The sequence below is a fragment of the Carassius carassius genome, chromosome 2 (assembly GCF_963082965.1).
Source record: "Carassius carassius chromosome 2, fCarCar2.1, whole genome shotgun sequence".
Taxonomy (NCBI): domain Eukaryota; kingdom Metazoa; phylum Chordata; class Actinopteri; order Cypriniformes; family Cyprinidae; genus Carassius; species Carassius carassius.
In genome coordinates, this window is record NC_081756.1 from 44,043,406 (window position 1) to 44,068,037 (window position 24,632).

At 39.6% G+C, this 24,632-nt stretch overlaps 1 protein-coding gene across 1 annotated transcript in view; it reads right to left on the reverse strand.

Moving 5' to 3' along the window:
- The window catches only part of LOC132110478 (polypeptide N-acetylgalactosaminyltransferase 18-like), a 131,406-nt gene that overhangs the window by 11,356 nt on the left and 95,418 nt on the right, over nucleotides 1-24,632 (reverse strand). Inside the window, exons 7-9 of the mRNA XM_059517119.1 lie at nucleotides 17,472-17,657; nucleotides 12,481-12,618; nucleotides 11,061-11,156 (exon numbers count right to left, since the gene is read on the reverse strand). Coding sequence (XP_059373102.1) covers nucleotides 11,061-11,156; nucleotides 12,481-12,618; nucleotides 17,472-17,657 — 420 coding nt within the window. The remainder of the gene's footprint in view (nucleotides 1-11,060; nucleotides 11,157-12,480; nucleotides 12,619-17,471; nucleotides 17,658-24,632) is intronic.

Consider the following 24,632-nt stretch of genomic DNA (forward strand, 5'->3'; position numbering starts at 1 on the left):
ACAATGTTAGTCCAGTTTTATGCAGCACGAAAGTCATGATATGTTTTTTTATGACCGTCTTCCACCATCTGTCTGACCCTTAGAAATAAAAAGGCTATTTTTGCAACTAGGCACACTGGAAATACGTGACTCTTCCTTCATTTTTGCAAAACTGTTTTACTGCATCTAGTATTTATTTTAGCTATAGCATACCTATACATACATTTTGTTGTCGTTTTCAGTTCAATGAACAATGAAGGCAGTAAAACAGCAACAACTTTTAACACAACTGATAATGGGGCAAATAGACAATAAATAAACACTTTTGCGGCATTTCTCAAAACACTTTTACCATAGTGCATGATTTGTACACTAATAAATTTTGATGTTTGTATCACATAACCAGCTGCATATATTTGTCTCTTCTGTTGTAGTAAACTTGCTCGGTAGTGCACCTGGTACAGTACTGCACTTGCGATTTAAAGCACTTGGGCGTGAGTCCAGTGAAACACAAGTTACGACACTCAACAAAAGAGCTCAAAGCATCGTAAAAGGAAGCTAAAATGGCATGGCTTCTTTAACAAATGTGTTTTATTTCACATTTACTTTTGTTATTATTTTGGTTAGGGTTTTGTGTAGAGGCAGTATTCACCGTATCAGTTTGCTGTGATAGATACAAATAAAACATTGCCACAATCAAATCTAACAGATTCTGAGAAAATCTATCTCACCATTTAGTGCCAATCACTAGGTATTTAACTTTAAAAGTGCAATGAAATGTGAACTAATGGGATGGTTGTTGGATTTGATGGGACAGGAAATGACTATTGTGTCACTGAGGGCGTGCCAAACATCTTAAAGATTCAAAAGGAAGCACTGCTAATTGTGTTGTTGATGTAATTTCCTGTGATGGAAGGCGTGTCAATATGTGAGCCAGAAACACCAGTGGCATCTGTCTGAAAAATCACCGGCACTCACTCCAAAAGGCCTGCAGGAGTTTAAACCTTCAGTGACATGTAGGATTAAGAAGCTTCGAAGCCGTTAGTGTGTGTAGTGTATGTTTCTGTGTGACTGAACCTGTGTAGAGAGAAGCTGAGCATAAGGGGAGCAGCTAAGGGGCTAAGGGACATCTGGCAGGCATGTCAGACTAGTCTCTCAAGAGCCATTCTGGCCGAGGTAAATCGCTTCTTAAGTCACAAACTTGGCATTGCATGTTGTCTCATGCATAAAAAAGTATTCACTTATGAATTAATTCTTTAAAAGTGTCATTATAATGGAAGCTTTGAAGCGAAAATGCAGTAGTAAAGTGTGGAGCACTCCATTTGTTGCTCCTTAAGTTTGTAGAGAACACTGAGCAGCTGACTGAAAGGCAGGTGTGTTTCCCTCATGAAGGATTTTCTCTTGTTCAAAGTTCAGAGAGTCCCTAGCAAGCTTCAGTTTCAAAGGATAATATGACCAAAGTGTTGAAACATAAAACTCGTTATCTTGATGACATTTGGGTTGAGAACAAGATTTAGGCTTTTAGAATAGTCCCAGGTTGGTACTACATTCTCAAAATAAATGGATATAAAGAAAATAGCTTAATGGTATGGTGTTGTTTTGCTGATTCAAAATTAACCTGGTCATAATGGAAAAAAGGTAGCAGAACCTCATACGTCATCTGCCCGGAACTGCTTCCATGAACAATGGTGAGTGCAAGCTAGATTAAATTGATTATTACATTTTAAATATGATAATTTTTCTTACAAAAATGCATCAATTCACTACAGGAGGCCTTTGTTCACCCCCCGGAGCCTATGAGACATTTTTCATTAAGAATGGGCACTTTTTATTTAACTTCTTTTGGACTGAAGCACCGCAACACCCGCTGAGTGCCATTAAACAGCTTGGAAGATCAAAGACAATTTTTAATATAACTCCGAATGGATTCGTCTGAAAGAAGAAATTCATATACACCTAGGATGCCTTTAGGGTGAGTAATTTATGGCCTAATTTTTATTTTTGGGCGACCTAGTCCTTTAATGAAAAGGACTGCCATTTCTGTAAAAACCCTGCCATGATCTACAACATTCAGAGAAAAACAAGGACAGCAAGCCATTGCAATTTCATAGCAATTATCATGCTGGTTGGAACTGTTAATAGAACTGCACCTCAAAGGGAAACTGCGCTGACCACCTCACATCCTTATGATGACTCACATTTTCAATCCATCATTTCAGATGTAAGTGCTGCATTATTGTAGTGAAAATTATAATTGATGACTCTTTCCTTTGGTTTTGTAATTGCAATTATTAATTTTAACATTCAGTATTATACTTTTTTTGTGTGGTAAATTGATGTTCATTCCCATTATAATCAAATATAGCTGTCATAGAATATTATAGTGTTAGATTTGGAGTCTTGATCTTGTGGTCTTGGTCTTGAGACCTCATATGATCACATAAAACCGGCATTGGCCTGGATCTTGGTCTCATTACTCAATGACTTAAGGTGAGCACTAGCTGTCACCTAGCACTGTTGTTTCACAAATCTTTCCTGAACAGTGCACTATCCACTTGTTACATCTGACATCACGCGTCACCGCTTCCATGACCAAATGCTCTATCAGATACCACGAGAAAACAACATAAGGTGCTAATATACACTCACAATGTTTCCATGCCAAAGTCCCAGATAGCAAGACAATGAAAATATAAATATAAATAAATAAATAAATATAAAATGGATTTGTGTTTGGGATGCTGTGAGCATGGAGACTGTAGTGTAAACTGTAAGTTTGAAAATGTTTAGCTTAAATATTTAATATGAATAAACAGTGCTAATAAATGGCTGCTGAGGTAGTATTCTCAAATTAAGCAATAGTGTGTTCATGTGTGCACAGGTTTTAAACGTTTGCCAAGAACTTCCTATTTTTATATGAGCTCTACTGTCAAAAATCCCCATTCCTGGCATTTGGAAAGAAAAACAAGTCTGCCTGTATAGTATGCATTTTGCACATGCTTCAAATGTTAGGAAAGTAAACACCTTTGGACAGAATAATTGAACACCGAGCATTGAGATGTTGACCAAACGGAAATAAGTTGTTGTTGTTGTTGAAGGGCCATCATATCTCTGTCATTAGCATCAAAAGTATATTTGGCTATTTTATTTTGTATCCTTAAAATGTAATCTGCTGATGTGAACACATTTTTGTAAAATCTCCTTAAAATAACTGCCATGATAAAAGTCCTGATTATAAATTCTGATTATAAACAGGGGCCTTGTCATAGGAAAGACAAAGGCCCAATCCCAATTCTACCCCTTAGCCCTTCCCCTTTCCCCTACCCCTCCGTTTCGTGCGTTCACGTGGAGGGGTAGGGGTGTCTCGATTCTCTTTTGGTTGTAGCGGAAGGGGTAAGGGGAAGGGCCAGATAGCCCTTCAAACGAAGATTTTTCGGGACCACACTTAAAACTAAGGGGTATGAATTATCTCGGCAACATGGCTGCTACAGCGAACAAAAAGACACATAAATGTAAGCCTTTTTGGCATAAATAAAGATTTTAACGAAAAGTAATCATTTGTTTTATGTAACATTCAATTGTGAGTTCATATTAATGGTCATGTTACTCAAAGAAATGTTTGCAAAAAATCGCTAATATTTGCTAACGTTATATCATTACAGACTGCATGATAGTGCCACAGCATATCTGATCAGAGCGATTTCCGATATGTGTGTGTGTGTCAGTAAGCAGCAGCTCATTAATACAGAACGATAATTAAAGGCTCTAATGCACACCAGTATATGTGTGTATTGTAAGAGCTAGACGACGAATGATGGCGTGTGACGTCATGGTAGTGGTGTCCCAATCCTTAGGGGAATATTTTCTCCCCTACCCCTTGACACTCTGTTTCAAGGGACAAGGGGAAGGGGTAGGCGGAGGGGTAGGGGAAGGGGAAGGGGTATAAAATAGAATTGGGATTGGGCCAAAGACAATTTGAATGTGACAGGAGCAGAACAGAAAGAGAGAGGAAAAAATATGACTGAATTATTGCTTAAAATCACCAACCTAACACACAAATAATTGCATATTCCACACATCAACAAAGCGCAATATCCTATTATTCATCCTATACAATGTTCTGTCAACAATTCAGAATACTAATTTTATATATATTTATTTCCTCTTCAGAAACTCGAGCTGCGTTGAACAACGCTTGGGGGAACACGCTCAGCATGAGCAACTGAATATCGTGTGTAATCAGTCCAATGGAAGAGCGTGACGTCACAGGCGGGGTGACGTAAGCGAGGCGGGCTTAGCAAGTGGATTTGGCGGAGAGTATGGAGACGGGCGAGTCCCTATCTCCTTCCACTTCCGCCAGATCCGGCGCCCAATCTCTGGAGTTGGAAGCACGCTCTGCGGTTCCTTCCACCCAGGGAGAGGGATCTGTGCGTGTCTGCACACCATGGCGGTGTTACAGGCGTACCAAGCCGACCTGGTGAAAGCGGTAGATGAGGGAGATCAAGTCCCACGATATTTCAGAACTAAGAAGGACCGCTGATCTCTCCCTCCGCGCCACCAAGGAGACCGCCCGAGTGGTCCATGGCAGCGATGGTGGCCGGGGAGAGGCACTTATGGTTGACCCTGTCCGAGATGAAAGAGCGGGACAGGGTCTGCCTCATGGAAGCCCCAATTCAGCCTTCTGGCCTGTTCGGCGACGCAGTCAGATCTGTCGATGACAGGTTTCAGGAGGCCCGCAAACAAGCGGCGGTGTTCCAAATGTATCTCAATGGCTCCTGCACACAGTAGAAAAAGGCTACTGTATTCAGTTCGGCTCTGCACCACCGATATTCAATGGGGTCATTCCTACGATAGTCAGCCCCAGGCAGGGTCTGGTTATGGAACAGGAAGTGAAAACCCTATTAGAGAAGGAGGCCATCGAGGTGGTCCCTCCTCAAGACAGGGAGTACGGGTTCTACAGCCGGTATTTCATAGTTCCAAAGAAGGATGGGGGGGTTGCGTCCGATTATAGACCTGCGGGTCTTAAATCGTTCAGTTATAATATTTCAAAAAGCTCACGATCAAGCATGTTGTAGCTCAGATCAGGTCCGAGGACTGGTTTGTCACAATAGATCTCAAAGATGCATACTTCCACATATCCATCCTTCCACAACACAGGAAGTTTCTGAGGTTCGCTTTCAGGGGCGAAGCTTACCAATATCGAGTACTTCCCTTCGGCCTTGTACTCTCACCCCGCACGGTCACAAAATGTGTAGACGCGGCTCTGGTTCCCCTGCGCATGCAGGGCATCCGCATTCTCAACTATATCAACGATTGGTTGATTTTAGCTCAGTTAGAGCAGGTTGCGGCTCGGCATTGAGATGTCGTTCTCGCACATATGGGGGAGCTGGGTTTGAGACTGAACGCCAAGAAGAGTGTACTTTCTCCCGTTCAGAGAACCACCTATCTAGGCGTAGTATGGGATTCGACCACGATGCAGGCACGATTGTCCCCTGCTCATATCGAGTCGATCCTCATCTCAGTCAAGAGAGTGAGAGAAGGCCAGTCACTCACTGTCAAACAATTTCAAAGAATGTTGGGTCTGATGGCAGCTGCGTCCAACGTGATACCTCTTGGCCTGCTGTACATGAGACCCCTACAGTGCTGGCTCAAGACCAAGGGATTTTCCCCCGAGGGGCAATCCACTTTGAACTATCAAGGTCACGCGGCGCTGCCTCCGTGCCTTAGACATGTGGAAGAAACCTTGGTTCTTGATTCAGGGCCCGCTGCTGGGAGCTCCTTGTCGCCATGTAATACTAGCGACGGATGCATCCCTCACTGGCTGGGGTGCAGTCATTAGTGGCCACCCTGCCCGTGGTCTGTTGAGTGGTCGCCATCTGACATGGCATATCAATTGTCTAGAAATGCTAGCAGTTTATTGTGCACTGAAGCACTTCCTCCCAGACCTAAGGGGTCACCATGTGTTGGTGCGCACCGCCAACACATCAGTGGTCTCTTACATCAACCACCAGGGAGGTCTGCATTCGCGCCCCTTGTACAAGCTGGCGCACCAGATCCTTGTGTGGTCCCAGAGCAAACTCCTCTCGTTAAGAGCCGTATATGTTCCTGGGAAACTAAATATGGGAGCAGACATACTGTCGAGGCAGGGGCTAAGGCCCGGGGACTGGAGGCTTCACCCCGAGGTGGTGAAGCAGATTTGGAGAGTTTTTGGCAGGGCTCAAGTAGACCTTTTTGATACTCAAGAGAAATCACAATGTCCCCTTTGGTTCTGTCTAGTTCATCCAGCTCCTCTGGGACTGGACGCTATGGTACAGACCTGGCCAAGGCTTCGTCTGTATGCCTTTCCTCCTATTGCTCTGCTCCCGGGAGTTCTGGCGAGAGTACGTCGGGACGGGGTCCGTCTGTTATTAGTAGCCCTGTTCTGGCTGGGCCGAGTATGGTTCGCAGACCTTGTCTTGCTCCTCGACGGCTCTCCATGGGAGATACTGATCAGGACAGACCTACTCTCACAGGCGCAGGGCACGATAATTCACCCTCGCCCGGAGTTGTGGAAGCTGTAGGTGTGGCCCCTGAGGGGGCACAACTATTAGCAGCTGGTCTCTCAACCGAGGTTGTTGAGACCCTCCTCCAATCCAGAGCTCCCCCAACGAGGAAACTGTACGCCTTGAGGTGGAAACTCTTCACCTCATGGTGCAGAGACTGCCAGCTAGACCCAGCAAACTGCCCAGTTGGTACAGTTCTGGAGTTCCTACAGGTTAGGCTCTCTGCAGGGTTGACCCACTCCACGTTGAAGGTTTACGTGGCGGCCATAGCGGCCTACCACGCCCTTCTCGATGGCCAGTCTTTGAGAAGACACCCCTTAGTGACACGTTTCCTGCTTGCTTGCTGGTACTCGAAGCTGACGGCAGCTGCACGGCACGTGCTTTTATAGCTTACGTCACCCCGCCTGTGACATCACGCTCTTCCTTTGGACTGATTACACACGATATTCAGAGTTGCTCACGCTAAGCATGTTCCCCAAAGTGTTGTTCGACGAAGTGTCTCGTTGCCTCGAGGAACTAGGGTTACATACATAACCTAGAGATGATATATATATATGATATATATATAACCCAAAATAGATCTTATGCTGCCTTCTCAGACAAACTGCTATTTTTGCCTGGGCTTAGTGAAAATTTCATAGCTTCTTCCTCTAGTTTTATTATATTTTGAACCTATGCAAAAGCAGAAGTCTCGATTTTTAAACATAAATAATGAAACAATTAAAGAAATGTCCTCTGAGTATAAAATTTACACTTAAATTGTAAGTCCGGATTCATACCTGAAACTAAATAATTGACAACACTGTTATCATACAATTGCATATTGCATTGGCTAATATTCACACTGGTTAACTAGATTTTAAAATAATTGTAATTGCAAGTGTAAACAATTTTGTCATGGTGAGCCATCCAATTGGTCAGTATGAAGTAGACACCTTTACACATCTATTGTAGTTGTGCTACAAATAATTATGATCCATAATTTTGATGGACTGTTTATGTATTAAAAAATATGCATGCTATATTATCCATGCTCTAACAGTGATAATTAATACCTTTGTCAATTTCAAATCATGCTGCCTTCAACTACACATGGGAAACTTCTGGGTCAGGCATTTGGTAATTCATAACATCATAAAAATCAAGTTAAAAACGTAACACTAATTCTCCGTCAGCTAATCCAAACATCATATGTATAAAATGATAAAATTACAATAAGTAATGCAAAATTCAAAAAGCTTGCACAATCATACATTATAATTCACTACAGACTTTTACAGATCTCTGTTGATAATATTATAGATCAGTGTTTCCACAATGTTTTAAATTTACACACTTAGTACTATTAAACTGAATGTGTTTTACATACACAATAACCATATTTGATTTTCTATCATCAATTAATTCAATTTGTTTGAGTATCATTCAGTTTATCTACCTGAATATAGCTTGTTTCACAGCTAGCCATTTTTTCTAATGCATTTTGAAAATGTTTATTTAAATAAAAGCAAACTGATGCAAATAGTTAATAATAACATTTGCCAACTATTTCTTACCAGTTTCATTTATCTATGATATAAGTTTAGTTCATGTTAAAACTGTAATCCAAATTAATGGATGTTTTATATTTAAATGCATAAATCCTAAATTTAGGCTTACATATTTATGCATTTTTTGGAGTTGTGAACTGGCAACATACAAAGCCATCCAAATTAATTTCAGCTATAGATTCAGCTAAAAGATCTGTAATGCTGTCACTCAGACATTAATAAACACCATTGATATATTTCCATATTTTGCTGTGAAGTTTAGGCCTCCTCCGGCAACCCCCAGAGTCTCAAAGATATTGGCAGAAAGCTCTGGAAAAACAGCCACCCCTGCACAAAAAACACTTATGACTATCATCAAGCCCACTCTTTCTGCCGCTCTATTGTGTCTGACCATGTACTGTCTGTTTCTCATGTAAAGGCAACATGCAGTTTCACTACTTCAAACTCTTTCATTCATGGATGAGGTTTTAATACAGACAACATAAAGTATTAACCACCAAGAAGAATATTTTCATTTCTGAGGTTGCTCCATTATAGCTCTAGAGATTTTTCGAAGTTCTCAGTTATTTCTCATTTCATCTCAGATATTTATAAAATACCAGAGAAGAAAAAGATCTATTTTCTCTCTATTTAATCTCATTCCTTGCCCGGGAGAAACAGTTCAGATACTAAAGAGATCTCATTCATTTCTAAGGGCACAGACACTAAATCAGATTGCTATTGTTGTGATCCATAATTATCTGTTGTATTGGCACGTAACTGTTTAACAGAAAACGGAATTAATAAAAATGATCAAACCAGAAGAAAACAGCAAACAAAACGTTTCTCTTTCCTTTTAGTAAGCTGTTGAAACCACCTCAGCTGTTCTAAATGATCTGCTGAAAATTCCCTGGTGATTTGTGAGCCAAACAATTCATCAGTATTGAAAAACTCATTTCTCACCTGTGAATTTTATATGTTAATTTAGCTGCAAGCAAACTCTTTCTTTTCTGCTTGTTGTGTTCTGGGAATCATGCTTCCATAACCTCTTTCCTGTCTTATTCAGCCCCTTCTCTGCTGGATCAGGTGTTGCAGCACCTTCTATGACTTATTGTTCACCCTTTTCTTGTCCTTTACCATGATGAGTGGCTTCTTCAGCTCTAGTGCTGCTCTCTGACTCTCTCTGAGGATATGAGTGCACTACAGATCCTTCCATGTCACACCTGAAACCATTCAGTTTCCTTCCTTTCTAAATATTACATCATCTAAGTTATCTTTTATTAATTTGACCATAATATTCAGTTAATTTTGGAGATCAAGAGAGTTTATTTGATCAACGACATAATTTTCTCCTGAAAGAAGCTACTAAAAGGGTTTTTTGCAGGGCATTTTTGAAACAAGATGGCCATGTCAAGATAACCCGAACTCCACTGAACATTAAAGAAGAACATTAAAGAACACTGTCTTCCTCATCGGGTCAACGATGACTATACCAAAGAGACTTTTCACAAATGTGTAACAAATGTGTGATGTATTTTGTGCACCAGAGCCGAAAAAAGGAATTTTAACATTCATTCGACATGTACTTCATAGCAAATCTCAACTCTGCACAAAATGCAACTATATTCTCACCCAACTGTTTATATAAAGTGAAATATATAAGTATGTCCGACTACAAGCATACATACAGTATACAGTAGTAGGCTTGTACAGTGTGTATGTACAGGACAGGGGTCGTAATTGTGTACATGAGTCATTACATTATGATCACCCCCAGCCCCCAGAGCAATGACTGCACCGGGCAGCCAAATGGTGCTGCAGGTGCAGTTCACAGAGCAGTATAAATACAGTACCACCCGAGGACTGGCTTTCGGTCAGTAGAGTGTTCAGTGTCAGAATGGGAAAAGCTGCTGATTTATCAGACAAATTGTGATGGCATGGCACCTCAGAACTTCAGTATCAGAAGCAACATGTCTTGTGGGTTGTTCACATGTTGCTGTAGTGTGTATGTATTGTAGTGTGTAGTGTGCAGTGTAGTGTGCACGTATTGTAGTGTATAGTGCGTACACATTGTTCACAGTGACTGCAGGGCCACAGTGTGACAAATCACCGGCAGCCACAACAGTGGTGACCAGGGCAGTGTGTCACAGCTCACAGTTCATTGCAGCCTTCTGTGTATGTCATCGGCAACAATGCATGAAATGGGCCCAAGATCATTGAGATTGCACTGTGGATGACTGGAAGAATATTGCCTGGTCTGATGAATCGAGATTCTTGGTACATCACGTCGAAGGCCAAGTGTGGATATGCCAATTACCAACAGAGGCTGTGGTACCTGGATGCACTGTTGGGCAGAAACAGGCCGGTTATGCTGTGGACGATGTTTTCTTGGGACACTTTAGGCCACATTATTGCAATAGCACAATTCCTGACAGTTGTCAGGTATCTAAACATTAAGGACCAAGTGCACCCATTAATGGCAGCTGTGTTCCCTGCCGGTGATGGCTGTTACCAACAGGGTGAGGTGCCATGCCATAATGCCAGGAATGTCAAGGAGTGGTCTGAGGAACATGATGGTGAATTTCCATTAATGCCTTTTCCTCCAAATTCACCCAGTCGAACATTTGAAGTTTGACTTTGAAAAGTGGGTTCACGTTACATCACCATCACTCCACAATGTATGGGAAGTAGAGGACCTTCTGTTGAAATTATGGTACCAGGTACCCCAGGAGATCTATTGCCACCTTGTCGAATCAATGCCTTGCCGCGAGGCTGCTGGGCCAAAGGAGGTACTACAGAGTATTGGTCATATTGTAATGGCTCTTCAGTGTGTGTGTGTATATACAGGTCAGGGGTCATAATTGTGTAAATTTTTACTATGCCATTTTGTTTAGAATTAACCACACTGATGCATTTAATGGACAGCCCCAATAAAACACCAACAGAGAAGAGAACCAATGTCACAGTCACTGCACTGATGCAGGTGAACAGAGCAAGACAGGCAACTCACCTGAGGTGTCATCCCGTGACAAAGGTAAAGGATGGGAATGTTGTCAGTTTCTGGCCCTTGGTCGAGACACAAGTCAGTCTTCAGAGAGTTTCTCAGCTGAGTGAAAAATAAAACTGACGGTTTAGCATCAGCAGAATTAAGTAGTCAATGAACTGCATGTCATTTTTTGCTCTTTCACAAATAGCATACAGCAGATAAAACTCAACAGTGTTTCTTACTTGCATCGTAATGCGGTTCAATTCTCTTCCCTAATTACAGGTTCTAATTATAAAATTAACTTTCATAAGTGTACCCAACTGTTACAACTGCATACTCATGAATCATCTAAATTATATTCCAGCCAAAGTCCTTGGTGAAGTAAAAGAGCCATACTGTCAAGCCTTCCACAAATAATTCAAACTCGCTGCTTTTCTGTTTACCTGATTCTACCTACAGAGTATAAACACTCTATTAGTAAAACCATTTCATACAGAGCCTCAAAAACTACTTTTCTCCATAGACTTCAAAGTGTATTGCAACTGTTACGTCTAATGAAAATAATGTTTAAACACATGGCTGTATTGGTGACAACCGAATTCCTTGCGGAGGACTTCAATGGATCATATCTCTGTTTTGGCATTTTCCGTTGGATTCAGCTGAATAACTGCTGTGCCTTTTATCACTGCGTGCTGAATTTCCAGCCAACATGATTGACAGCCTCATCAAATGCAGTCACTCAGAGTAAAGTAATAAGGGCGAGAGCTATTTTTGAGCTCTTTACTCCCAGAATTCATTTAAATAAGGCTGACCTATTTTCCTCAGTTTCTTCCTTTTAAATTGCAACTATGAAAACACATATGATGAAATCAAGCACAGAATGAACAGCCTGCATCAGTTTCTGCATCAATACTGAAGAGTCAAGTTCATTATTATTTAGTCTAGTAGGGAATAAAAAGTGAATGAATTGTTAGGACTTGACTTGCATGGCTAATGTAAACAGTACAGGTGAGTCGCGCTTCGATGGCTAGATGGCTTTTGTCAAGCAAACTGGAAAATCCTTTTCAGGCGCCTTGGATGAAACGGAGAGTGGGTGTCACATGTGGCGAGTGCTGCTCTCAAATCCAGCCTCAATGGTACAATATCTGGGCATTCAATATGAGCTGTAGCTTATTCAGCACTCACAGGAGCCACGGTTGAAGCATTAGCCATGTGGAGAGAAACTGTCTTGCATCTGCCACTGCTCTGACTGGCCTAATCTTTTCACATGCAGGGTTATATTACAACACAATTTGATTCCATATAACACTGCACTGCTGGGAAATGAATCTATCTGACAAGATATACAGTTATTTGCACAGTATCTGAACTCTTTATTTGCTCTTTTCATGTGCTGTGCATTTATGCCTGCTTCCGTTTCATTGGGTTTAATACAAATACTCACCACTCCATATGCAATGGTGTCTGTATACATCCTCATCTCAGGATAAATGTTCACTAGGTACCAGCGGAAGGTCTTGCACTGCAGTTTTTTCCTCAGTGCTTTCCGTTCCGTGATGTCACCGATGTCTATCCCTGAGTCCTGATAACACACAAACAAATGCAAAAAGATAGAGACCGTTTTTCATTTTATTAATGATTGAGCCACACAAATTGCCTGTTATTTAGTTTCCTTTCTAAAACTGAGATGTTTCAAACAAAATAAGTTTTAACTATAATACATTTATAGGATTTTCCAATGTCCTTAATATAATTTCCAGTCTTTTGCCAGTTTCTTAAAGGGATATTCCACTCAAAATGGAATAAGATATTTTGAAGAATGTTGCTAACTAAACTGTGGTTTGGTTCCAATTGACTTCTACTGTAGGGCCAAAAATATGGCTCTTAACATTCTTCAAAATATCTTCTTTTTTGTTCAGCAGAAGGAATAAATGCACACAGGTTTGTAATTACATAAGGGTGAGTTAATTATGACAGAATTGATTTTATTTTCACTGCTATGTTTTAACTACCAATGACCTTTAGTCGTAACGATAATCATAATATTGTACAAACTTTCCTCCTCACAAGGAAGGAAGAGATTACTGGAGACTGGACTGGAGATATAAAATCAGGCTGAATTGCCATATTATATCAGTGATTTAAATACAGCATTGAGCTCCATACCACTGGATTTGAAATAAAAAAGAACATCTCAGTTCATGTTGCTCAGCACGTCTTTGTTCCTGCTTCAACAGTCACTTCCCTTTCTCCCTTTCCCTCCTCTCAATATTCAGCTTGGGTCTATGAATCTGTTGCAATCTCACAACGCCTTCCGCTTTCACCAGATCTTAATTGCTGTCTCACTGATAAATGCACAAGCAGGGCCAAAGCTGTAACATATGGTTGGAGGCAGAGCTGAGGGCTGGAGAACTATAAATGAGGTAATGACTGCAGACAATAACAACTGTATTTCTCTATGCATTCTAATCACTTTTCTACAGTTTTTATAATCAAATTAGCTTTTTATGACTGTTTTATACTGTATTACTGGACAGTACTGACTGTGGTGCACAATCCTTATTCTTATTTTTATTTCCAACAATGGAAACAGGAAATCAGGAAATATCAATGTAATTATTATTATTATTTTTTTATTTAATGTGTTACAAATAAAAGTACAATTAATAACTGAATTTTCTTACAACATATATGTATGTGAGTAGATGTCAGCACACATTTTTTTTTATTCTTTATTTTAACAAAGCAAAAGAACAATGACTACAGATCACAAAAAGTGCATTCCAACACATACATATACCCTAAATAAATAAATACATAAAATAAATACTTAAAATAAAATCCTCATACTTGCATCTATTTTAGAATCATAAATACTGTAAGTTCCATGTCTGATAATATATAATATATTCCAGTGAAAGAAAATCATATATCACCATATGCCTTTCTGAAATGGTTGACAGTTTATCATAGATCCATTTAAGAAAAATTATCTTACGGGTAGCATAAGTAAGGAGATTAACCAATAATCAATTAAACATTTCAAATAATAACTCATGCTATTTTTACAATTATCATAAATTATTAATTAATAAGGATATATAAGTGAAAAAAAGGTAAAGGTAAACTCATTGCCTGACCTTCCAGCATGTCGTAAAAAGACCTATAATAATCCAGAATACTGCAGCATACCCAGTCTTCACTGAACCCAAAAGCGCTCCCTTCACACCTTTGTGTAAAATCTGCACCCTCCTACACACACTCACTTTCATATGTCTATGCTTCCTCTGAGACTGCTGGGGTCTTTGAATGAGCGGAGCTTGTGCTATTATCACAATGAGGCACTTTTCAGAACATTCACGTTCACTGTTCCTTGATGGTGGAATACTGCAAATGTCACCAGAACAATCATATCCACCTTATATTTTTTTAGTGCAGAAGTAGGCTGCTTTGTACAGCTAAAAATAAATAGCTGGAAGCTGATGAGACCATAAACCTGACACATTAATTACCTACAAACACTGCAACAGCCATATATTATTATGTTACACCCTGCTGGGTCTTGACTACGATCAGTTTAATAAAGCTTGCACTTGAATCTACAACCTCATTGTCATGGCCAGTCCATTACAAAGCGTATTTCAGCAAATAATAGACCCAGAATGTAAAAATATACAATCTACTCCACTTTACTGCAAAACTGCAGATTTTTTTTGTTTTTTTTTTGTTTTTGTTTGTTTGTTTTTTTGCCTAAAATGTCACACCATGACATATCAGTCAGTCACATATCAGTCACAAGGCAGAATTCACCAAATTTGAGCTTTCACATGCAACAAAATTCGCATGAGTTTGCATCTCCAGTCCCCTTCATATATACAGGTGCTGGTCATATAATTAGAATATCATCAAAAAGTTGATTTCACTAATTCCATTTAAAAAGTGAAACTTGTATATTACATTTATTCAATGATATATTTCAAATGTTTATGTCTTTTAATTTTGATGATTATAACTGACAACTAAGGAAAATCCCAAATTCAGTATCTCAGAAAATTAGAATATTACTGAAGACCAATACGAATAAAGGTTTTTTTAGAAATTTTGGCAAAATGAAAAGTATGAACATGAAAAGTTTGAGCATGTACAGCACTCAATACTTAGTTGGGGCTCCTTTTGCCTGAATTACTGCAGCAATGCGGCATGATGTCGATCAGTCTGTGGCACTGCTCAGGTGTTATGAGAGCCCTCTTCCTCTTCACAATACCCAATATGTCAAGTGCAGGTGCCAAGTCCTGTTGGAAAATGAAATCTGCATCTCCATAAAGTTGGACAGCAGCAGGAAGCATGAAGTGCTCTAAAACTAGCTGGTATACGGCTGTGTTGACTGTGTTGACTGTGTTGGACCTCACAAAACACAGTGGACCAACACCAGCAGATGTGAAGTGACATTCAGCCAAGTATGGTGACCCATACTCAGAATTTGTGCTCTGCATTTATCCCATCCGAAGTGCACACACACAGAGCAGTGAACACACACACACACTGTGAACACACACCCGGAGCAGTGGGCAGCCAGTTATGCTGCGGCGCCCGGGGAGCAGTTGAGGGTTCGATGCCTTGCTCAAGGGCACCTAAGTCGTGGTATTGAAGGTGGAGAGAGAACTGTACATGCACTCCCCCCACCCACAATTCCTGCCGGCCCGGGACTCGAACTCACAACCTTTCGATTGGGAGTCCAACTCTCTAACCATTAGGCCACGACTTCCTACATGGCACCCCAAACCATCACTGACTGTGGAAACTTTACACTTGACCTCAAGCAACGTGGATTGTGTGCCTCTCCTCTCTTCCTCCAGAGTCTGGGACCCTGATTTCCAAAGGAAATGCAAAATTTACTTTCATCAGAGAAAATAACTTTGGACCACTCAGCTGCAGTCCAGTCCTTTTTGTCTTTAGATGCTTCTGACGCTGTCTGTTGTTCAAGAGTGGCCTGACACAAGGAATGCGACAGCTGAAACCCATGTCTTGCATACGTCTTCGCATAGTCGTTCTTGAAGCACTGACTTCAGCTGCAGTCCACTCTTTGTGAATCTCCCCCACATTTTTGAATGGGTTTTGTTTCACAATCCTCTCCAGGGTGCGGTTATCCCTATTGCTTGTACACTTTTTTCTACCACATATTTTCCTTCCCTTCGCCTCTCTATTAATGTGCTTGGACACAGAGCTCTGTGAACAGCTAGCCTCTTTTGCAATGACCTTTTGTGTCTTGCCCTCCTTGTGCAAGGTGTCAATGGTCGTCTTTTGGACAACTGTCAAGTCAGCAGTCTTCCCCATGATTGTGTAGCTTACAGAACTAGACTGAGAGACCATTTAAAGGCTTTTGCAGGTGTTTTGAGTTAATTAGCTGATTAGAGTGTGGCACCAGGTGTCTTCAATATTGAACAATTTCACAATATTCAAATTTTCTGATATACTAATTTCGATATTTTCCTTAGTTGTCCGTTATAATCATCAAAATTAAAATAAATAAACATTTGAAATATATCAGTCTGTATGTAATCAATGAATATAATATACAACTTTCACTTTTGAATGGAATTAGTGAAATAAATAAACTTTTTGATTATATTCTAATTATATAACCAGCACCTGTATGTATATATATATATTAGGGCTGCACGATATTGGGAAAAAATTACATTGCAATATTTTATTTTTCTGTGATATATATTGCGATATGGAATCTAATCAAATTTTTTTCTTACAAACAAAAATGGGGTGAGCACACTTACATTCTCATTTTAAATGATTTAAACATTGACTCCATCGTGTCAATTGATTAATATGCGCGAGGGAGAGAGAGCAAGACAACGCTCGTGTTGTTTGAAAACGATGAGCGTGCGGCCGGGGCTCGCTCGCTTGCTCTCTCTCTCTCTCTCTCCCTCTGTCTCTGTGCTCTCTCTTTCTCTCTCTCTTTCTCTCTCTCTCGCGCGCTCTTTCTTTCGCGCGTTCTCTCTCTCGCGCGCACACTCTCTCTCTCACGCTCTCTCTCTCTCTCTCTCTCTCTCTGCCCTGTTAAACTGACAGGACTTAAAAACATGCAAATGATAAACTTTTCACTCTATATATGAAAGTCAATGGAATAAAAATTGTAGTGTGACCACTAAATAGACCACTAAAACATCTAAATAGACAACTCTTCCATGCGTGTTTGATTATTGACACAAATTAATTACAATATAAACAATACTCCTATGAATCTTAACCCCTAAATCTTGAATTGCACATTTTCTCCTTTGTCTCTTTTGGATAAATTTTGTTTTGCATTCCTCATTTATAAGACATGTTGGATAAAAGCAACTGCTACTTATGTGAATGTAAATGTCAACATGATTTTCCAGCAGTATGTACAGTAGCTGACATAATAGAACTCACCTCTTGTGGAATGTTCCAGGCCATGTAGACGTGGCTTTTAAACTCATCCATCCACACTTCAGCCACTCTTAGAGCATTTCTGCGCACGTGGGCAGTGAGATCTTCAGTGTAGGGTTTGTGGGCGCGCTCAATATGGGCGATACGGGCACAGGGCAACACCTCCACACTTCCTCCACACTGCCACACCTACACATACACATAAAGAACATAAAAAAAAAAAAAAACATTTTCATGCTAAGAAATAAAAAAGGCCCAATTCTTGGCAAGACAGATCTACACGCTCAACCAGACTGAGGAGCAGATGAAGTGCAGAAGTTTGTATGAAGATCTTTCATAACACTTGTGTCTCTACAACTAAAGCTTATCTGAACCTCTTAAAAACACCCAAACATGAGACCCTATAAAGTCTGAAAGGGAATTTAATATATGTGGCCTGTGCAGTACATAAGTTTAAAATAAGGATAAGATAATAAATGTACCCAGGAATGTAAACACTGACTTGGTTAAAAAAGTCACAATCCGACACAATTCAGAGCACACAAACAAATACACAACAAACTATTTTTTTTAAATAGTTCATAATATTTAATTCATTATACCTTTGTAAAAAAAAAAAAAAAAAAGTAGGCACAGTTTAGCCAACCTTTAAAAAGAGCACTTATTCCTGAAAGAATACGCTTAGGTGCAATTAAATTAAAATGTATTGTGGTTTAAATAGAGTGATTTTTGACCCACTTAAGTAAAACTTAAAAGTACAACTTACATCTTAAGTAACACTTAAGTAATAAGCATATTTAGTTAGTAATTAATTAATTACATCTCTGAAATATAGCTAGTGTACTGTTGAATGTGTTGACACGCATTTATTTTAAACTTAACATACTTCATTTTTTTTTCTGTTGAAACTTGTATGTCATGCATTTAATATATCTGTTATATATTTGTTACTACAAATTGTAATGATGCAGTTGCAATTTACTACATTCGAGATACATTAACTTTAATATTGGATATAAAACAACTACACTTAAAAATATACTTTACATGGGCTATATTTTTGCATGACAAAATATTATTAAAAAAAAATCAAGATTTAAAATGTACTTCAAATATCTATATAATCTAAAAATCTATATAATCTCTATATAAAATCTGCATTTTATTTTATTTTATTTATTTATTTACTTTTAATAATAGACATTTCTCTCAGTTTACCAACCAATTTGGATTTATCTGTCACTGAGCAGGTCACATATTTATGATGGCTCATGGAGGTGCCAGGTAAGTCTTGAAATTGAGCTTACTTTGTACAGTATGTCCTGCTGAAAAAATAAAATAAAAACCCAAACAAAAAAACTTAATGTAGTGATTGCTATTAGAATGTGCATAACAAAATTTTTTTTTAAACCAAACAACCTACCCTGCCTTTAAAAACTATGTTGGGGACAACATCACAGCACAGCAGTATCCTAATCTAAGGATTTGTCCAAAACATAAGAGTGCATAGGTAAAAAGCTATGCTGTATTTTTATTATTATTATTTTAATTTTACATAAAACAAAAAGCTCTTACAATAATATATGTACCCAACTACTATATGTACCCAACCGGCTCCTCCGGTTTTGGGCAGCCGGCAGGAGTCCCCCGTTCCCTGCTCCTCCGGATTCCTTCACGGAGGCAGCAGGCTCCGGCCCCCTGGCAAACGGCGCCGACTCCTCCGCTCCCTCACGGATGGCAGCCGCCCCTCCACATCACGGGCGGCCGGCAGTGAGCTCGCCCGTCCCCGGCAACTCACTTCAACCCACCACCTGCCATGGCGGCACACTCCCTCGCCTGCTCGATGGCACCGCGGATTCACCACAGCGGCAAGGGATCTTCAGCAGCGCGTCCCTCCTTCTCCCAGGTTTCGGCACCACTGTCACGATATAACCTTCGTAATCATCGGCAAGAAGGAGGCGGGAACCGGCAAACAATCCAATGAAACTTTAATAATTAAAATAAAGACAAAACAGCGCATCAGCCCCTCACGGACGACTGACGCGCACAAATAAAAATCAAAACACAAACTAAAACCCAGGCCTGGTCCTCTCTCGTCCGTCACTGTCGACCCTCTGGTTTTATATCCCTCCATCACCTCCGTGGGACTCGAGACCGGCGAGTGTCGCAGGTGTCGCTCATCTCCAATCACTCCCTGCCCCACTCGTCACAACAGGAATAAATTATAATTTGCAATATAACAAATATAAAACTTTTATTTTAAATGGTAGTAATATTTAACATTATTATTATTTTTTTAAGCATAAAATCATATTTCAAACCTTTTTTACAGACAATGTATGCAAATGAGCAGTCACATTGCAGCAAATCAACAGATTGCAGAGTGTCGAAAGCGATCCGCTGCCAGATACAGCGATCAAGTTTGAACGCCTACTAGCCTCCACTCAGTGACCTTGAGTTATTTAATTGCTGTCAGTCTGAACACACAGTTAAGTGAACAAGAGATCTGGTCAAGCACACACACCAGTCACGTTTCGGTAAGTGGCTCTATGAGGTGCTTGAATGGGAGGAAAAGAGTCAATCAGTTTAAATCTAAAATTGCACCAGGCTACAGTTATAAGCAGGAATACAATTAGGCCTTGTTTTGAGTCAATTCTGAGTAACCCTTCAATAAGATCGGCAGTTTCTATGACAATGGCACACCAATGACATGCAGACTTGGAAACAGCACGCGACACATAAAACTCACTCCCCTGAAGATGTCTGAAATAAAAAGGACAACCAAGGCCAACCAGCTTGGATGGTTTCCCAGATCAGAACGGTGCAATTAAAAGCACTTACTACTATATACTTAAGTGGCAGTTGTTAAAAAAAAAGAGGCGAACCAAAATTTTCTGCATGAGAGGAATTGCTGTTATCACAGTTTATTGTCATTGCTGACCATGGCATGCATTAGCAATCACACTGCCCTGATATTTACTCCTGTATAATTTACCCTTGTCAGACTCAATGTTTGACAGTGGCTGCTCTACCGTGAGTAACATGCGCACTGAAATGAGTAGTGGGTGGTTTTAAAAAGTCTCAAGTATGTGTGTATGTATGTGTGAATGTGTGACTGCCTGCTTTTATCCCTCTTTTCTGCCTGCCAATCCTCCTACGGACACTCACGGTTTCCCGAAACTAGAACAGCCCTGCCATTCGACAGTATTAACTTTTTTCTCTCTGTTTTTTTCTCCGGAGTGCTAACATTTACTCTCAAATGATCATCGAAATGTTTTCATTTGTTATGCCGTGATGACACTGATTGGAGAGTACACTGGCTCAAATGAACCGAAATGTCATTCATTTCCTGGTGCAAACATTTGTTCAAGGGTGCCCCATTTCAGTGGAGTGCACTCATATCAAAGAGAGATGTTTGGGAAAGCAAGAGTGGAAAAACCAACTGCTAGTGAAACGATGGATATGTCTAAAATAGAATGTAAAGTGTACACACTGAATATTGGCGCTATTAAAAAATAATAATAATTGTATGTGAAACTAGCATGTAATGACTGTTCAGCACCTCAGCTTCATGTTTTATTTTTAAATTATGACTTTCTAACTGTACATTATCCTTCTTATTATATAGCTACTTTCCAAGGACATAAATAAGTGGGCATGAAATACTGATTTATTATTTGAGAGAAAAGGAATTGTGGAGTCACATGAGATACACTAAACTAGCACAGATGCAGACATCCCAACCTGCAAAAAGTCATTTCAGGGATGTAATCCACCCCCCCCCCCCCCCCCAAAAAAAAGGGAAGGAAATACATCTCAGCTGTAGTCACCTGCTTAGTGAGACTTTGCCTATCTGAATGGGAGAACGGAGATATATTGGAGCAGCCTTCCCTGTGCTTAGCCTCCCTAACATGTTGTGGTCCCTAACAGATATAAAAGCATAAAATATTATTTCTATAAGCTATAGGCCTATGTAATTATTCGTTAATTATGTTTAAATATGTAGATTACTTTTACTATTTATATAATCTGCTTATACAATCCATGTAAACTGCTTTTATTTATTTTCCATTGCAACTTTAAACAGGTCTAAGGAGTTGGTTGTTTTCATGTAGCCTTGGCAACTAACCTGAATAATATGCAGATGAAATTAAACTTGTCAACTCATCTCAACATGCCTTTTGCAATCATATAACCCTCCATGGGCAATGCTTGAGCAAGACTGTCATTATGTTTGACACCTATAAGACAGGAGTACACTTTCGTGTAGTCTGCCGTAAAATGTGTCTTATACTTTTGTGTTTTGTGGCACTCTCCCTCTGCAATGGTGCTCCTGTTTCTAGATAGACATAACTGATTAATTTTGTTCGGGACAAGAGATAAAAGCCCGCCCACACTGACAATTGATTGGTTGATTTGCAGAAACAGGCCAATCAGGATGCTCTCTGTCTTACATGCGCTTCGCACACAAGCACATTAGCACACACACGCAAGGTCTCTCGCTCCCTCACCCTCTCTGCCGTGCGTGCGCTACACGGTTTGAAACACAGTATCTGTTTTGCATGCGCGCTTTTGCTCGCTCGGTCTAGATTCCGAGAGATTTTAACTAATTTACGGGTCTCAGGGAGCCGCTTTCAATATGCGAGAGACTCCCGGAACTTCCGGGAGACTTGGGATGTCTGCAGATGTCAATATAAATTAAACATGTTAATGTTCATTATACATAAAATATTTTACTGTGGTGATTGAAAATCAATGGTTCATGTGTATTTCTGAAAATAGAAAGTCAGTTTGGCTGCAGTGGATTGTGGGAAACTGTATACATACTTTTGTATACATTTTGGCAAAAGTAGTGGGTAGTTTGAGTATATGCATAGAACATTCATATGTTATACACTGACTGTCAATACACTCTCAACAGGTACTTTATATATATATATTCTTAAAATGTCTATACATTTTATCTTCCAATATAATATTAATCAAATATAATGAACACTTGTATATGTAATATAACATGTATTTCTAATATATATTGTGTCTATGTATTTGAAACATTTGAATGGACTGATAAATTATTTTTGTTGAAGTACAATGTCGTTTTGAACATAATAATGTAACAAATCTAACTCATATAAATATTACAGTAGTATAGAAAAAAATACTATACATACATTTATAGGACAAGTCAAACTCTGTGATACCAAACAATTGTACAAAGGATCATGGGCTGCCTGAAGTGTCCATCAGTTGTACCCTTCAAAATCCTTCATTCCGAAGGGCCATTTGAAGTGGCCAGTTTTGAGCACTTCGGTTTAAAACGACCCTTCAGTATGGCGACCATGATTGTTTTCACTTCGAAGTGCCCTTCGGAGGGGGATATAGCCCATTTGGAATGCAACGTAAGGCTACTGTCACAGTTATATACCAGTTCCTCATGTGTTCCCTTAGTTGTTTACCACATGCAGCTGTCTTCCCTTCATTAATCTCATTATTTATGCTCCCTCTTTAGTTATATCCATTGTTGGTTCATGTTTGCCCATGCTGTGTGTTGGTATACCTGTTCTCCTGTGGATTACTTTTAAAAGGACTGTTTAAACTAGCTTCTTTGTCATGTGCTTATATATATCCAACACTATCCCTGACAGCTTCAGGCAGGTGGGTTTATTTTTTTTCAGGGTTGGAGTCTCTTCAGGACATTGACACTCCAGGACCAACGTTACCTATTCCAAATCTAGACAGATGCTGTCAAACCTAACAAACTCATCATCTGAAGATAGAAACTGGTGCTCAATTACACCAAAATACTCATAAAATGATGGAATGTAAAGACACCATAAAGGATTGTAAAGATATTTTACTGGACCCTCATTCATAATTAAAGATTTTATATATATATATATATATATATATATATATATATATATATATATATATATATTCATGTTCAATGTCAATTACCATTTAGCAATGTATTTAGCAAATAACTTGTTAGAGCACAATTTCTCTCTCTCTCTCTCTCTCTATTCTGCAGTACTTTCAAAACATTTTTCTTTAAGGGACCTTCTAAAAAGGGTTTTGAGCCCAAATTATGGTTTTTCTTAAGATTGTGCATGCTGGTTCCTAAAGAAATAGTAATGTCTGTCTGTCAGTTCATAGAGAGTGCAAAGAAATCTGGCATCAATGCTGAAGTTAACACCAAAATACTGTGATGTGCTATTTGCACTAAGTATTTCTGTATCTAATTTGCAACCCTGCAAACCCTACTTTGGAATTTCTGTCACCTTGCTATGTAGCTAACTAACTGCATAGCAAGTCAACAATCCAAATCTGATAATCTGATTCACTGTTCGAGTAAAACCTATTTAAATAAGAAATAAGAATATTGTAAAATCACATTAATCAATTATGCTCTAGTAGTCCTAGAAAGTCACTTAAGAAAGCAGTGTGTGCTGACATTACTTTCTATTGTAGCTAACGGTAGCTATTTTTTATTTCAGACTAGAAAATGTAATCTGTTTCAACTTCTTAGGTGCTCCATCAGCAAAGCCTCATTCCCTTAGGATACAGAAGGACAAAAAAGCCCTCACACAATGCTGTTTGAAGCCCTTCAGACCTTGGCCTACTGCAAAAATACCTGCAACACGCTCTCGTTTATCCTTTATCTCAATGGCCTTCCAAAGGAGATTATATACTAAGCATGCTTTAAGTTTACATTGCAATTACAGAAAGGTTCTCTAAAAGGGTGAATGCATAGAAGGAGTTTGAGTTGGTTTAGCAAGCAAATAGTTGTATCAATGCTGTGAACACGGAAAAGCAAAAGTACACACACAAAAAAAAAATAAATACAGTTATGATACACTAATTATCAGCCGCTTGACCAATTAAATTAGATGACTGGAACTAACTGTTATATAATATACAGTATTGCCATAGCCGAATGGGTGCAAGGCCGGAGAGAAGTGGATGGCTTGCAAGTCCACAACAGAGGTCTGAACCTAGTGGAGCCAACTGACCGAGGGAGCCTGGCAAAGCCGAATGGCAGATGGAAAATACTGGAATTTAGGACTACAGGCTCCTGTGGTCAGGTAGACAAAGATTCCCCGCAGGCCTGAGATGGAGCCCCACCACTGTAGGAGGTGAAACAGAGGTACTGATGGGTGA